Source organism: Oryctolagus cuniculus, chromosome 21 (genome assembly GCF_964237555.1).
Source record: "Oryctolagus cuniculus chromosome 21, mOryCun1.1, whole genome shotgun sequence".
In the NCBI taxonomy this organism is placed as follows: domain Eukaryota; kingdom Metazoa; phylum Chordata; class Mammalia; order Lagomorpha; family Leporidae; genus Oryctolagus; species Oryctolagus cuniculus.
In genome coordinates, this window is record NC_091452.1 from 25,963,544 (window position 1) to 25,975,646 (window position 12,103).

Here is a 12,103-nt window from a genome sequence, read left to right on the forward strand (position 1 = left end):
CACGCTCTAGAAAAGCTGGATGTGGGCTGGCATCATGGTGCAATGTGCGATCCCACACCCTGAGGCAACTTGCAGCTCCCTGCTAATGTGCCTGAGAAAGCATCAGAGGATGGCCCAAGTCCCTGCGCCCCTGTACATGTGAGAGACATGGAGGAAGCTCCTGGCTTTCTCCTGACCTGCCCTGACTGTGGTGGCAACATGGGGAGAGAACTGGCAGATGGAGGATCATTCTCTAATTCTGTCATTCAAATAAATTAAAAAAAAATTTTTTTTAAATAAGAGGATGAAGTTGGGTCACCTCAGGATCTAGATCTGGGAATGGAGCAGCAACAGATTGATAAACAGGTCTTTGTGGAAATCCAACTTGGCGTTTCCCCAGAGAACTCGCAGGAATGGAATCTCAGTTATATGGTCAGCATGTCTCTCCCAGCCTACCTGGCCCAAAACTATGCTGCCAGCACCTCAGGCTCTGAGGGGCACATGCATTTCTGCCCTGAGGGCTCTCTCCTCAGTGTTTCCAGGACAAGGGAAGGAGGACCCACACTGGGTGACACCAATGCGGCCATAGCCTACAGGACCTGCTTGCCAAGAGACCGCTCCTAGCACTCACCCACCTGAGGGTCAGGGATCGGGCAATGGGTCCTGCCCAGTGCCCTGAGGGCTCTAGGCCCTGGAAAAGCACTGAGGGGGCCACTGCACTACCAACAGCTCATGATGCTCAATACAGACACCCTCTGCCCTCAGTAGGAGCCTGGAGGGACACAAGAGTCCAGAGGGGATCGGCAGCCTTTGCTGGGGCCACTTCCTCCCATGTCAGCTGCACAATGTGCCACTCCTAAGGCCATCTTGGCAAACTCCACCCCTAGCCTGGGTCCTGGACACACCCATCTCCAGGCCCTGCTCTCTATGATGCGCACCCCTAGCAGCAGGTTCTGTGACACGTGCCCATTCTGTGACCACTAAGGTTCTGCAGATGTGGCATTTTGGCCTTAGCCCTTCGGAGCGATAGCAGCCAAAAGTGCTTTGGGAAGTCTTCATAGTATAGAGACTCACCAGCTTCTTTTCAAACACTTTGGGGAGCAAATTTTGCCCCCCTCACCTGCCCCAGCAATGGGGGCTGACCACCGACCTAAGGGGCCCCCAGGCCCAGGTCGGGGTCACACTCCCGCCTCTGGCCCTGGACCAGTTGGTCCACGGGCAAAATACCATAGGTCTTACAGACCAAAAGTCAGACAACCCAGTCTGATGATAAGAAAACTCAGGGCCATCGTGGCACTGCTGACCACTCTCTGCGGGCTTCAGACTCGACGACGCGTGTGCTCCAACAGAGTGAACATCGGTAAGGCCAGGATGCCACCACCCCGTAGGCTAGGTAACCTGATCACCATGGAAATCTGAAAGCCTTGTAGGGGAGGTGTGGTAGAAGTGCGGGGAGCACGTGTGTGTGCAGTGCTGTGGTGCAGTGGGCTCAGCCACTGCCTGCAACACCAGCATCCCAAAGGAGTGCTGGGTTGAGTCCCAGCTGCTGCACTTCCAACCCAGCTGCCTGCTAATGTACCTGGGAAGGCAGTAGAACATGGCTCAAGTACGTGGCCATTTTGGAAGGCACTGGTGAAGTGCCAGGCCCCTGTCTGGCCAGCTACCTTGCCAGTTGTGGTGGCCATTTCAGGGTCAAGTCAGAAGATGGAAGCTCTCTTTTGGTTTTCTCACTCCCCAACTCAACCTTTACACATAATACATTTGTAACAGAAAGCAAAAGCACTTTGGGAGGTGATGCTGAGGTCACCCAGGTGCACAGCAGTTCACATCCTTCCTGCCTTTTCCTTTCTAGGACCTGTACTGAGCACGCCTGATCCTACCAGACGAACCGGCAATGGAAGGCGGAGGAAGCAAACCTGCAAAGTACATCATCCAATTATCCAGGATATGGACACTTTACCCCCTGATACTCCTCCACAGGAGGAAGCCATGGACATCTCTCCCCCTATACTCCCCAATGGGGGGTATCAAGGGACACATCACCCCCATATGTTCCCTGAAAGGAGAGAGCTATAAACAACTCATCCCTCTCTGCTCCCCTACAGGAAGAAGCCATGGACACTACTCCTCCATACACTCCACCTCGGGAGGAGGAGCCCATGGACACCACGCCCCCATATGAGCCACCAGAACTGATGGACACCACACCGCCATATGAGCCACCAGAACTGATGGACACCACACCGCCATATGAGCCACCAGAACTGATGGACACCACACCGCCATATGAGCCACCAGAACTGATGGACACCACGCCCCCATAAGAAACATCTTGGGCGGATCCACACCTCCCCATGTTCCACCACGGGAAGAGCCCAGGGATATCACACTCCCAACATTCCACCATGGGAGGAGCCTATTGACCCACACCCTCCTGTGCTCCCCCATGGGAGGAGTCCCTGGACACCACAACCTCCTAAGCTCCACCAAAGGAGGAACCAATGGATACCACAACACCATAGGCTCCTCCTCCAGTGTAGTGCCTGGACACCACACCCTCCTACGCTCCACCAAGGGAGGAACCAATGGATACCACAATCCCATAGGCTCCTCCTCCAGAGGAGCCCATGGACACAACACCAACCTATACTCCCCCTCCAGAGGAGGCCATGGACCCTTCACCCCCTAGTTTCCAGCATAGTCCATGGAAAAGTCAACCACGTCTCCAGCCCTCTGTTTTCCTCCTGCTGGTCCCAGGGGCAGTTTTATGCCTGGCCTTCCCATCTTTCCTTGCATCTTCATACCCAGTTTCCCAGCACCTATGGATATAGACCCTCCCGCGTGACCCTTCCTCCCTCCCCTCCAGGACATGGCACAACTCTGCTCCCAGGCAGCTCCTTTCATGGCCTCCAGCTGGCTCCTCACCACACAAGATTCTTATTTAATATTAAACACCATACTCGTTCTGTTTTTTGTGTCTATGCTCTGTAGATCCAGTGTGAGAAATGCTGGCTTGTGTGAGTGCTGACAGGAGGTCAGATCCTATGGGAAAATGTTCCTGTGGTGCAAGAAACAGGGGCTGGAGGGTTGGGGGCTAGGGAGTAGAAGGAGCCAAAGGCCATAATGACTCCTCCTGAGCAGAAAAGCTGTGGCTGATGGGCCGGCCCCTGTGCCGGCATAGTGGGTGAAGCTGCGGCCTGCAGTGCTGGCATCCCATATGGGTACTGGTTCAAATCCTGGGAGCTCTACTTCTGATCCACCTCTCTGCTATGGCCTGGGAAAACAGTAGAAGATGGCCCAAGTCCTTGGGCCCCTCTACACACATGGGACACCTGGAAGAAGCCTCTGGCTTCTGGCATTGGATCAGTAGAGCTCCAGCCTTAGGAGCCAACTGGAGAGTGAACCAGTGGATGGAAGAACTCTCTTTCCCTGCCTCTCCTTCTCTCTCTCTGTAACTCAGACTTTTCAATATATGAATAAATCTCTAAACGAAGGAAAAAAAAGCTATGGCTGAACTTAAGGGATGGGGCCCAGGATCAATGAACCCAGGAAGGGAGGAGACAGGAAGGGTCATCCTGGCTATGGCAGCCACCACTTCTCACCTCCTCTCTGAGCTGCAATTGGCTGGATCTCCCCTCACACACACCAGCAGTCTACACTCTACACATTCACACCTGGTCCCTTAGGGAAATCTACACTCACAGCTCAGCCAGAAAGCACACATCTGGCATCGAAGCTCACAGGCCACGAAGAACAGAGGAAGAAAACTCATCGCCCCACAATAACCAAGGACAACCATAACTCTAGGATGTCACTGATTCCCGGGTGATCTGATTGTCAACATGCGGAGATGTCCTCCTTGTTGCTCTTCCATTCAGATTAGGAAAGGGGAAGCAAAGAGACTATTTGCAGGGGAAACAAGCTAAGTTAGAGTCCCATTTTCCAAAAAAGGATTAATTGATTTATATCTTTTAACCCACAAGTACAAAGCATATCAACAGTCACTCCCAGCCATGCCACAAGACAAAAGCTGAACACCTGAATTCACCAACTTGTCTTGTACCCTACAGAAAAGTGAGGTCACTTGCAAAACACACCTTCAGAAATTGCCTTGACTGTCAGATACAGAGAATCCCAGCTTAACTGAGCACAGGCCTCTGCTGGGGCTCAAATGTAGGTAGGGAACACAGACTGTAATAGGTCAACTGCTGGGGGCACAATGTGCACATGCTAGAGAGGAGAAAACTCCAGGGAGGGGGCAATCTTTTCTAAAAGAAGAGCTAACAAAGTTTTTAAAAACTTATTTTCATTTTATTTGTTAGGAGAGCTGCAGAAAGAGATGGAAACAGCCATACTCAGATCTTCCTTCCTATGGCCCACTTCCCACATGCCTGGAATGCTGTCGTCTTCCTTCTTGCTCTCTCTCACACAAATCAAACCCCAAACCATGCTGCATAACCTGGAAATCTCTAGGAAATACCAAGTCCCACACACATGCCAGTGCAGGTGCATCCCATCAATCTGTGGCCTGGACTTCTCAAGACATCAATCTCATCATAATTAAGTCAGGTCTAAGGAAATGGGAAATGTGTCCAGAATAGCACCCTGAGAGCTAAGGCCCTGGAAAAGCATTGAGGGGGTGACCATACTACAAACAGCTCATGGTGCTCCATCCACATACCCTCTGCCCTCAGCTAGAAACTGGGGAGACACAAGAGTCTGGAGGGGATCAGCAGCCTTTTCCAGTACCACTTCCTCCCATGTCATCTGCAGATGTGCCACTCCTGAGGTTCCACAGATGCAGCATTTTGGCCTTAGCACTTCTGAGGGACAGTGGCTGAAAGCTGTTTGGGACATCTACTGTTGTAGAGAGACTCTCCCTGTTTGAGAAACACTTTGGGAAGTAAATTTTTCCCCCCTCACCTGACCGCAGCAATGGGGGGTGACCACTGACAAAAAGGGATCCCATGCCCATGTTGGGGTCACACTGCTGCCTCAAGCCATGGACCAATTGGAAGATGGCCAAAGTATCATAGGTATTACAAACCCTGCGTCAGACAGTCCTTTCTGATCCTGAGCAAACTGAGTGGCATTTTGGCACTGCTTTACTCTGTCTGTGGGCCTCAGACATGGCATGTCCTCCAGCACAGGGAGCACTGCCAAGAACAGGATGCCACCACCTCCTGAGCCAGGTCACCTGATCATCATGGAAATCTGAAAGCACTGGGGTGGTGGTCAGAGTGCAGCAGGCATGTGTGTGCACAGTGCTGTGGTGCAGCAGGCTCAGCCACTGCCTGCAACACCAGCATCCCAAAGGAGTGCTGGGTTGAGTCCCAGCTGCTGCACTTCCAGCCCAGCAGCCTGCCACTGTACCTGGGAAGGCAGCAGAACATGGCTCAAGGACTTGGACCTTTGAAAGACTCTGTTGAAGATCCAGGGCCCTGTCTGTAAGTGACTGCGCTAGCTGTGGTGGCCATTTCAGGGTCAAATCAGCACATGGAAGCTTGCTTTTTTTCTCGCTCCCCAACTCGACCTTTCACACAAAATACATTTGTAATAGAAAGCAAAAGCACTTTGGGAGGTGAGGCTGAGGTCACCCAGGTACACAGCAGTACACAGCCTTCTGGCCTTTTCCCTTCTGCAGGTCCTGTTCCAAGCACTCTTGCTCCTAAAGACCAACCAGCCATGGGAGGCGGAGGAAGCAAGCCTGCAAAGTACATCATCCCATCATCCAGGATATGGACACTGTACCCCCGATACTCCACAGGAGGAAGCCATGGATATCTCTCCTCCATCTTCCCCAATGGGGGGTTATCAATGAACACATCACCCCCATATGTTCCCTGAACTGAGAGAGATACAGACAACTTATCCTCCTATGCTCCCTGACCAGATGAGGCCATGACACCACACCACCCTATGATCCAACATGCGAGGAAGTCATGGGCACCACACTCCCCTATGCTCTCCCTCAGGAGGAGCCAATGGATACCACACCCCCCTATGCTCTCCCACACAAGGAGCCAATGGACAGCAAACCCCATATGCTCCCCCATGGAAGGAAGCCATGGACACCACACCCACATACACTCCTCTACAGGGCATGAAAAAAAAAAAAAAAACAAAAATCACTACTCTATGAGCCCAGAAGGGGGACAGTCAAGTCCCTACGCTCCCCACAGAAGGATGCCATGGACACTTCACCCTGCTGTGTTCCATCACGGACCACAGAAATGTCAACTGCACCTCCTGCCCTCTGTCTCCCTCCTGCTGGTCCCAGGGGCAGTTTTGTGACTGTCCTTCCCACCTTTCTTTGCATCTTCATACCTGGTTTCCCAGCACCTATGGATATAGACCCTACTGCATGACCCTTCCTACCTCTCCGCCAGGGCATGACACAACTCTGCCCCCAGCCAGCTCCTTACATGGCCTCCAACTGGCTCCCCAAGCCTCCAACTGGCTTAGTCATTAAGCTAATGCTTAGGACACCTATGTCCCACATAGGAATTCTTGCATTTGATCCCCTACCTCTGTCTCTAGTTCCTGCCCATATGCATCCTGGGAGACAGTGGTGATGGCTCAAGAAGTTGGGTGCTTTCCAGCCACATGGAAGATGTGGATCAAGTTCTCAGTTCCCAGCTTTGGCTCCTGTAGTTGTAGCAAGCATTTTAGAAGTGAACCAGCAGAGGACATCTCTTTGATTCTGTCTATGCAATTAAAAAATAACCAGGAAGTTCAATGTACCCTGGCATTATAATTTCATATCATAATAAGCTGAAGGCCAAAGAGAGAGACTCACAAGAGTGAAACACTGTGTATAAAAGAGCTGAGAGATCAACACTAGGATGCCTGCAAATTGTTCAGAAAAGTGCTGCCAGTGAGGTCGCAAAATTGGAAACTTCAAACACTGCTTCAGCTAATCCCCCCAGAAGTGTGACACTTTCTCAGAAAGTTAAACTCAGGGCTACTGTGTGGTCCAGATATTCTGCTCAGGGATATCTAAGCAGGAAAAAAAATCTTTCCTTCATGTAACAATCTGAGGCAAATGTTCATAGTGGCAGTATTCACAGCAGCAACAAAAGTGGAAGTGGCCCACTTTCACATGTGGAAATGTTGAAGGGCCTGTGTATTAGGATGGCTGTGAGGTTAAAAATAAGTTAATTCAAAGCCTGAAAAAATTGGCTGTTATGTCATAAGAGCCATTGACATAAGTATTCATTTCCCAAGTATCCAGTAGAGTTAAGGAGACCTGAGTGCTAGTGTCCTCAGAGGAGGGTCCTCACAGGTGACAAATCAGAAAATAGGGCTTTCTCTTCCACACTGGCATGGGACTGATTCTTCACAGCTCACAAACAAAACCTATGGTCTTGAGATGTAGTGTAGGCAGAATAGCGGCTGTGACTTCTGATGGTTTCAAGGCACTGAAATAAATGAGATTAAATGACTTCCCCAGAGTTACCTCACTGATGATTCATGAATCTTAAGGTGAACGTACAGCTGGATTCCCTAAGCATGGAGATCCCTGAACCCTGAGACCACAAGATGCTACCCTGGCCATGGAACCAAGGACTGTCCTCCCACACTTTCCAAAAATCTCCTGGGGGGTTGCAAGAGACTGCTGATGTCCTTGAAGATGTACATGACCCCAAATCCTGACTAACCTCATGGCTCCATATTTAAAACCCATGCCAAAATGCAATCGCTTCCCTGATATGCAGCCCCGCTGAAGAATCAGGGGGTCCACACAGTGTCCATCCCCCCATAGCACATGGCTCAACCTACCACCCTGCATTGAGGCATCACTGTGGTCAGGGACCACCTGGAGTGACCAGTACACTGCTCAGTCCCCAACGGTCAGAAGCCAGGACATTCCAAACCAACTGCCCATATGACAGGCAACAGAACTTGGTGAGGAGCAGTGAGGAGGCATCAACTTGGATGGTGAGGAGCAATGAGGAGGCATCAACTTGCAGGGCTGCTGCTCAGCTGCTTCAGTGATATCCACAAGCCCCTGGGTCTCAGAGTGAGGGCTGGACTTGGGTTCACATCTAATCATGGTTGGCACAAGGTCTAGAATGGGGGAGGGGTCATGGACACTGCCTACCCCTCCAGGATATGACCAGGCCATCTCTGGGACCTCAAGGGAATCAGCCCTCACTCACAATATGGTCCTACCTATAGCTTTTGTCCAGAAGATCCCCAGGATTGTTCACTTAGGTTTTGGCAGAGTTCCCAGCCAAAGGTGAAGGGTGAGAGTTTAGCTGTCTATCCAAGCACCCCATGTGACTCCACATCCCTAAGGGAGTTCCCCATGCAAACTCTGTCCTCACTTCTGCCCTTGACCAGAGAGCTCAACTGTTTTGATCCCATTTACTCAGCCTGCCAAGTTCCTCTGTCAGATCAGGGTCAGCACCTGTCTGTGGTACTATACTGATGGGTAGGACATAAGGGAAAGGCCCCAGGATCTTGCTGCAGGGGTGCAGGTCTCTCTGATCACCACCCTGAGTTCACTGTGCCACCCTGAGGTGCTGCCTTCGATTCATGTGCTCATCACCTCTGTGCAGGCCTCACTGGCAGAACAAACTCACCACCATCCCTGCAGCTCAGCGAACACTTTCAGCAAAGTACAACCACTACAGTCCCCACCAAGAGAAATAATGGGGTCACCAGGAAAGACCATGACAGGGAGAAGCAACAGGGCTGTGGAGCATCAAGAGCATGTTGGGGGTGAAGCAATGGCCACCCAGAGCAGAGCAGCACACAGCCTCCTCCTTTAACCCTGTGCCAGCTGTAGGAATTATTCATTTGACTGCTGCCCTTCCAGTGTCCAGCAACAAGGAAAGCAGAGGACACAGAAGAGGAAACAGGAGACACCAGCAGGGCCACTGCCCAGGGTGCAGAAGAAGAACCACCCATGGATATTGGGGCAGGTGTTGTAGCGCAGTAGATTAATCCTCCATCTGCAGTGCCAGCATCCTATATGGGTGCCAGTTTCAGTACCAGATGCTCCTCTTCCAGTCCACCTCTCTGCTATGGCCTGGAAAAGCAGTAGAAGGTGGCCCAAGACCTTGGTCCCTTACACCCACATGAGAGACCTAGAAGAAGCTCCTGGCTCCTGGCTTTAAATGGCCTCAGCATTGGCCATTGCAGCCATCAGGGCAGTGAACCAGCAGATGGAAGACCTTTCTCTTTGTCTGTCCCTCTCAAATAAATAAATAAAAAGAAAAATCTTTTTTAAAAAGCCCATGGGTATTTCTTTCCATGCCAGCCTCTCCTCTTGGGGCTTACAGCTGTCTCCAGGGGACCATTTTGCCTGCATTCCTGCCTTTCCCTGCACCTCTGGACCAGATTATCTAAGCCCTAGGGATGTGGACCCTCATAGCTGCTGCTGTCCTACCGCCCAGGCAGTGTCTGATGAGGGACACGGCCATGGATGCAGGACCCACTTGCCAACCTGCTTCCTGCCTTTTCTGGCCTCCAGACCTGATTCCTTAGTCTCTTCATTGGAGACCCTCCCATCTGTCTGATCCTCTCCTCCGCCCTCCAACCTGTGGCACACCTCTTACTCAGGAGAACCCCTCGTCTTGTGGCCTCCTGCTGGCTGAACATTGACATTAGATGGCAGTGTTCAATGCAAAAGCCTCCTTGTCTCTTGTGCTCATGTGTCTGCTCTGCAGATCCTGTGTCAGAAAGCACTGGCCTGTGTGACAGCTACCAGGGAAGGTCTAATCCTATTGGAAAGTTTCTGTCATGTGGGCCAGGGGGCTGTGGAGCCCAACACACTGGTGTCCACAAGGACTGACACCTGAGCAGGAAACCTGTGGCTGAACTGAAGGGATGGGAGCCCAGGATTCTCTCCTGGCTGAAAAGAGTGGCTACTTCATCTTAACCAATTACAGGATGGGGGCCTCTCAGCTGCCATGCCCTGCCTGTGGTCCTTGTGGGACAGAACAGAGTCTTTCCTCCTGGCCCCACTCTCTGGCCCACCCACTAGAGATGTCTTGCAGGAAGGTTGCAAAGCCCTCACCCGTCTGCACTGCTGGCTGCTTCCTTGAAAGAATGCTGTGGCTCAAATGTCCTCCCAAAATACCTGTGCTGGAAACTTAGCCCCCAGTGCAATGGCATTGGAAGGAGGGGCCTTTTATAAAAAAAAAGACTTATTTCTCTGAAAGACAGATTACAGATAGAGAGGGCTAGAAACAGAGAGAGAGAGATTTTCCATCTACTGGTTCATTCACCAAATGATTTCAATGATCATGGTTGAGCCAGGCCAAAGCCTTGAGTTAGGAATTCCAGCTGGGTCTCCCACACATTGGAAATGGGGCAAGCATTTGGGCCAAATTCTGCTGCTTGCCAGGTGCAATAAACATCAGTCTTGCCTAGTACCACCAAAGCCTCACTGTACTCAATCATTTGAGCATGCTTTACTCCACAGTGCCCCCTGCCAGACAGCAGGGACCTAGTAGGTTCAGCCTGTAACATGTCCTTGGCTGGCGGGCTCCCTGTCTTCCCCCACCACTGGGGCAACTCCAGTGTTCTCATTATGCATTTAAAAGATTTTTAAAGTTATTTATTTTGTGGTGACAGCATCATGGCACTATGGTTTAGGCTGTCAACAATGACGCTGGCATTTCATGCTGGAGTAATGATTTGAGTCCTGGCTCCTCCACTGCATATCTGCCTTCTTCCTAATGTGCCTGCTAAGGCCAAAGGCACCCCAAGTACTTGGGTCCCTGTTCCGCATGTGGGAAATCATGATGGAGTTCCACACATGGCTGCTGTGGCATTCTAGGAAGTGAACCACTGGATGGAAGATCTCTCTGTGTCTCCCTCTCTGTCACTCTGCCTTTCAATAATGAACACATCTTCTAAGTCTTTAAATTTTTGGAGAGGCTGAGACACAGATGGTACTCCCATTTTTTGGTTTATTCCCAAAATTCTTGCAACCAAATGGGATAAACCAGGTAGGAACTGAAGCTGGGAGCTGGAAATGCAACCAAGGATTCCCATGTGGCTGTGGCTGGCAGGAATTGACTTACTCAGGTCATCACTGATGCCTTCTAGAGTCTGCATTAGCAGGAAGCTGGAATCAGGAGCTAAAGACAGGAGGAACTGAACCTAGGTCCAATGATGTGGGTTTCTTTTTTGTAAATATTTACTGTATTTATTTGAAAGACAGAGTCACAGAGAGAGAGATAGAGACAGAGAGAGAGGTCTTCCATCCACTGGTTCACTCCCCAGATGGCCGCAATGGCCAGAGCTGTGCCGATCCAAAGCCAGGGGCCAGGAGCTTCTTCTGGGTCTCCTATGTGGGTGCAGGGGCCCAAGAACTTGGGACATCTTCTACTGCTATCCCAGGCCATAGCAGAGAACTGGATCGAAAGAGGAGCAGCCTGGACTAGAACCAGTACCCATATGGGATGCCAGCGCATCAGGCCAGGGCTATAACCTGCTGTGCCACAGCACCAGCCCTGACGTGTGGGTCTCTTAATAAGCATCTTAATCACTAGGCTGAATGTCCATCTAGTGATTCTTACTATATTTTGATCATCAGCTTTGCCAATAACAAAGTGCACTGGAAACACAGCAAATTTGTTGCCAAACAAATTAACAAGATGATTTTATTGTATAATATTCCATCAATGTAGGCAGAAACTGAAAATCACAGGTTTCATTTTTTAAAATAAGTTGGTCCATGCCACTGAGATCAGGTACCAGACAGGGATGCCCACTCTCACCACTGCTATTCAATATAGTTCTGGAAGTTTTAGCCAGAGCCATCAGGCAAGAAAAAGAAATTAAAGGGATACAAATTGGGAAGGAAGAAGTCAAACTATCCCTCTTTGCAGATGATATGATTCTTTATTTAGGGGATCCAAAGACTCTACTAAGAGACTATTGGAACGCATACAAGAGTTTGGCAAAGTAGCAGGGTATAAAATCAATGTGCACAGATCCAAAGCCTTTGTATACACAGGCAATGCCATGGCTGAGAAAGAACTTCTGAGATCAATCCCATTCACAATAGCTATAAAAACAATCAAATACCTTGGAATAAACTTAACCAAGGATGTTAAGATCTCCACTATGAGAATTACAAAATCTTAAAGAAAGAAATAGAAGA

At 50.3% G+C, this 12,103-nt stretch overlaps 1 protein-coding gene across 2 annotated transcripts; it reads left to right on the plus strand.

Annotated features, from left to right (window-relative positions):
* Nucleotides 1-968: 968 nt before the first annotated feature.
* On the plus strand, nt 969-2,950 carry LOC103351730 (proteoglycan 4). 2 transcript variants are annotated; one of them, XR_011385162.1, is made up of 3 exons: nt 969-1,372; nt 1,832-1,902; nt 2,085-2,950. XR_011385162.1 is itself a non-coding variant. In XM_051831468.2 (3 exons), exons 1-3 carry the CDS (start codon nt 1,111-1,113, stop codon nt 2,301-2,303), a joined length of 519 nt encoding a protein of 172 aa, XP_051687428.2. In that variant the 5' UTR covers nt 977-1,110; the 3' UTR covers nt 2,304-2,950. The 2 variants fall into 2 exon arrangements, 1 of the variants encoding a protein (XP_051687428.2); XM_051831468.2 differs by having other exon boundaries at nt 977-1,339.
* The last annotated feature ends 9,153 nt before the right edge of the window (nt 2,951-12,103 follow it).

What these genes read in the sequence shown, in the direction of transcription:
- LOC103351730 (XM_051831468.2), top strand. Translation starts at nt 1,111, where the DNA reads ATGGGGGCTGACCACCGACCTAAGGGGCCCCCAGGCCCAGGTCGGGGT. An exon ending in CTCCAACAGAGTGAACATCG is followed by an intron (nt 1,340 to 1,831) that starts GTAAGGCCAGGA and finishes TTTCCTTTCTAG; the next exon opens with GACCTGTACTGAGCACGCCT. An exon ending in GGAGGAAGCAAACCTGCAAA is followed by an intron (nt 1,903 to 2,084) that starts GTACATCATCCA and finishes GCTCCCCTACAG; the next exon opens with GAAGAAGCCATGGACACTAC.